This window comes from Apium graveolens, chromosome 2 (assembly GCF_009905375.1).
Source record: "Apium graveolens cultivar Ventura chromosome 2, ASM990537v1, whole genome shotgun sequence".
Classification (NCBI taxonomy): Eukaryota; Viridiplantae; Streptophyta; class Magnoliopsida; order Apiales; family Apiaceae; genus Apium; species Apium graveolens.
The window spans coordinates 123,751,617-123,755,433 of NC_133648.1; the positions used below are offsets into that span (position 1 = coordinate 123,751,617).

The 3,817-nt window shown below is 42.9% G+C and overlaps 1 protein-coding gene across 1 annotated transcript; it reads left to right on the plus strand.

The window, feature by feature from the left end:
- Nucleotides 1-790: 790 nt before the first annotated feature.
- On the plus strand, nt 791-3,550 carry LOC141692898 (uncharacterized). Its single transcript, XM_074497856.1, has 4 exons — nt 791-988; nt 1,621-1,858; nt 1,974-2,235; nt 2,770-3,550. Exons 1-4 carry the CDS (start codon nt 791-793, stop codon nt 3,548-3,550), a joined length of 1,479 nt encoding a protein of 492 aa, XP_074353957.1.
- Nucleotides 3,551-3,817: the final 267 nt, after the last annotated feature.

Genomic DNA, 3,817 nt, shown 5'->3' on the forward strand with positions numbered 1-3,817 from the left:
GTTATGAGCATCCTAGTGGACAATGGAGCTTCTTTGGATATTCTTTTCCGTGAAACATTCATAAGAATGGGATACAATGATTCTCAATTAACTCCATTTGACGTGCTTATTTGTGGGTTTAACCACGTTGAATGAAAAGTTGAAGGAGCAATACAACTTTCCGTAACTATCGGGGAAGAGCCCAGGGAGCCCACATAGATGTTGAACTTTCAAGTTGTTAAAGCAGCCTCTACTTATAATTCCAGCATGGGTAGAATAGGGATCCATGCGTTTAAGGTCGTCCCTTCAACCTACCAAAGTTCTCAACTAGGGACAGTGTTGGAGAGGCGAAAAGAGATCAAAAAATGGCCGGAAGTTTCTATGTTGCAGCACTTAGGCCCGATGGAACTGGGGGCAGGTCCTCCCCAAAGAAGACATGGATGTCTGTGAGAATGAAGAACTTCGAGGAAAGCCTGAAGAAGACTTAGTCCTTATTTCCCTAGACTCCTTAGACCCGGAAAAGGTCACATATATTGGAGCATCATTAGACAAGCCCTTAAAGGGCCATTTGACAACTTTCCTACAAAAGAATAAAGATGTGTTTTCTTGGACAACAGCTGATATACCTGGGATTGACTAGAACCTTATAACTCCTAGGGTGAATCTTAACCTAAATCCAAAGGTTGTAAAGTAGAAGAAGAGAACTTATGCCCCTGACAGGCTGAAAGCTATTAAGCAGGAGGTTGAGAAGCTCTTAGAGGCTGGGTTCATTGAGGAAGTGCAATTCCCTGATTGGTTGGCCAACCCCGTAATGGTCAAGAAAGCCAATGGGAAGTGGAGTATGTGCATCGACTTCACTGACTTGAATGATGCTTGTCCTAAGGACTGCTACCCACTACCAAGGATTGATACCTTGATCGATGCCACTGCTGGACACGAGATGCTAAGTTTTATGGATGACTTCGGTGGTTACAATCATATTAAAATGCACAAGGATGACACCCCCAAGGTATCTTTTATAACTTACTTTGGTGTCTTTTGTTATCTTGTTATGGCTTTTGGACCTAAGAATGCAGGAGCTGCTTACCAAAGGTTGGTAAATAAGATATTTGCCCATCTAATTTGGAAGACCATGGAGGTCTATGTTGACGACATGTTAGTCAAAATCCTAAGCACGGCTGATCATATTAGTCATCTCGGAGAGGCATTTGAAGTGCTTAGTCACCACGAGATGATGTTAAACCCCACCAAGTGTGCTTTTGGTGTTGGGTCTGGAAAATTTTTGGGTTACATGGTTTCTAAAAGGGGACTAGAGGCCAATCCCGATAAAATTAAAGCCATTCTGGACATGGAGCCACCACGCTCCATCAAGGACATTCAGAAGCTGACAGGATGAATCGCAACTCTAGGGAGGTTCATCTCCAAGTCTGGAGAAAAATGCCTGCCCTTTTTCAGAAACCTTAAAAAGGTGAAGAATTTTGAATGGATAGCTGAGAGCCAAGAGGCCTTTGAATAACTAAGTACATGACTGAAGCCCCATTTCTTGCCAAACCAAGTCTGGAGGATACACTTTATCTGTACCTAGCGGTATCTGAATAAGCCATGAGTGCAGTCCTCATAAAGAAAGAACATAAATTCTAGAAGCCTGTATACCATGTAAGCAAGGTGCTTCACGAAGCAGAGTTGAATTACTCCATCACAGAAAAGTTTGAACTTGCCTTCATCAAAACCTCGAGGAAGGTGGCCAGTCGAAGGCTCGTCAAGTGGGTAAATGAGTTAGGAAAATTTGACATCAAGTACAAGCCTCGAATGGACATGAAGGCTCAGGCCTTAGCAGACTTTGTGGTCGAATTCACCATTAACGACCAAGAAGTCGGGGGCAAGAGATAGTAACCCCAGAAGGAGGAGAGAAAGAGAAAGATAAAGAAATGACCCTGAAACAGTATTGGGTTCTCCATTTTGATGGTGCGTCCAAAAAAAATCTAGTGATGCAGGCCTAGTCTTGCAAAGCCTCGATGGGTTCATGATTGAGTATAATTTGAGGTTGGACTTCCTAACTATGAATCAAGAAGCAGAATACAAAGCATTGATAGTGAGCTTAGGTTTGGCTATAGCTGTGAGGGCCAAAAACCCTAAGGTATGTGGAGACTCAAGACTTGTAGTTGCTCATGTCAATGGAGATTTTGAGGCCAAAGATGATACTATGGCCAAGTACATGAGAGTCGTTAAGGGAATACTGACTCAGTTTGATGAATGGTATGCATAATATGTTCCAAGAGAGGAGAACACTACGGCTGATGCCCTATCCCAGTTTTCCTCATCCGAAATCAAGAACTATCCGAGAATTATCTACTTCCAGGTCCTGAAGACCCCTACTATACATGTCATAAATCTGATAGCACCGGTTACGGTGAAAAGTTGTTGGATAGACCCGATCAAAACCCACATTGAGACTGGATGGCTCACCGATGATGCCCAGGAGGCACGCAAGTTGTCGGTGAGAGCATTGAGATATTCATTGATTGATGGCCTTCTCTAAAAAAGGTCCTTTGTTATTCCACACCTAAACTGCTTGATACCTCTTGAAGTAGAGGAGGCGCTTAAAGAAGCCCATGAAGGGATTTGTAGACAATACTTGGGAGGCAGGGCCCTCGCTCATAAGATAACTCGATTAAGATTCTACTGACCAACTATGCTAGCCAATGCAAAGGTTTATGTAAAGAAATGTGAAAGTTGCTAGAGGCACGCCCCAATAGTACGACAACCCCCAGAGAGGCTTACATCTATTAGCTTACCCATCCCTTTTGCAATATGGGGAATGGATATACTTGGTCCATTCCCTATAGCATCAGGACAGAGGAAGTTCATTGTGGTAGCCATAGACTACTTCACAAAGTGGATTGAGGCTAAGGCACTAGCCAAGATAACCACCAATAAAATTGCCCAATTCTTCTGGGAGAATGTGATATGCCGATTTGGGATTCCACGCATCCTTATTATAGATAATGGACGAAAATTTGATAATGCAGAGTTCAGAAAGTATTGCGACGATAGCAGTATAGAGCTTCGCTTCACCTCGATTGCACATCCACAGGAAAATGGGCAGGCAGAGGTTTCTAATAGAATCATCCTTGTTGGACTGAAGAAAAAGGTTGTACGCTCAAGGAATACTTGGGCAGATGAGTTACTACCTATACTATGGGCATGTCGTACAACTTGCAAAGTGACTATTGAAGCTACCCCATTTATGCTAGCTTACGGAGCCGAGGTCGTGGTGCCCCTCGAGATCACCCATAAATCACCTAAGATCAAAGCTTATGAACCAGAGATAAATGAAGAAGGCATAAGGCTCGCTCTCGATCTCATTGACGAGGTCAGATATGAGGCCAACACCCGCAATGCAGAGCATCGACGAAGAGTTTCCCTCTATTACAATATAAGGGTTAAAGAAAGGTTCTTTCAGCAAGGAGACTTAGTTTTAAGGAAGATTAAGGTATCGGGAGTCGGGGAGAGAGGAAAGCTAACCCCTAACTTGGAAGGGCCTTATAAGGTGAAGAAGACATTAAGATGATGATCCTACAAGTTGGAGACCCTGAACGGTGACGAAGTGCCCCGCACTTAGCACGCTTCAAACCTGAAGGTTTATTATGTTTAGGAAGTTTGTGATATGTTCCTAGTACTTATTATTAAGTTTATGAATATGGTCGACGAAACCATCTTATATAAGGGTTGAACCTGTTTTTCAGAGATATTATCTATTTATGCAAATTTATTTCTATCATCTTGTCTGCCGATGTATTTAAGTGCGAGCATCTAAAAAATACAAGTCCCGGAGGAC

Bases quoted from the DNA above. Each gene is read 5' to 3' on its own strand.
- LOC141692898 (XM_074497856.1), top strand. From the start codon at position 791: ATGGTCAAGAAAGCCAATGGGAAGTGGAGTATGTGCATCGACTTCACT. The intron at 989-1,620 runs GTATCTTTTATA...CATAAATTCTAG, and splicing joins ACAAGGATGACACCCCCAAG to AAGCCTGTATACCATGTAAG. The intron at 2,236-2,769 runs GTATGCATAATA...TACATCTATTAG, and splicing joins CTGACTCAGTTTGATGAATG to CTTACCCATCCCTTTTGCAA.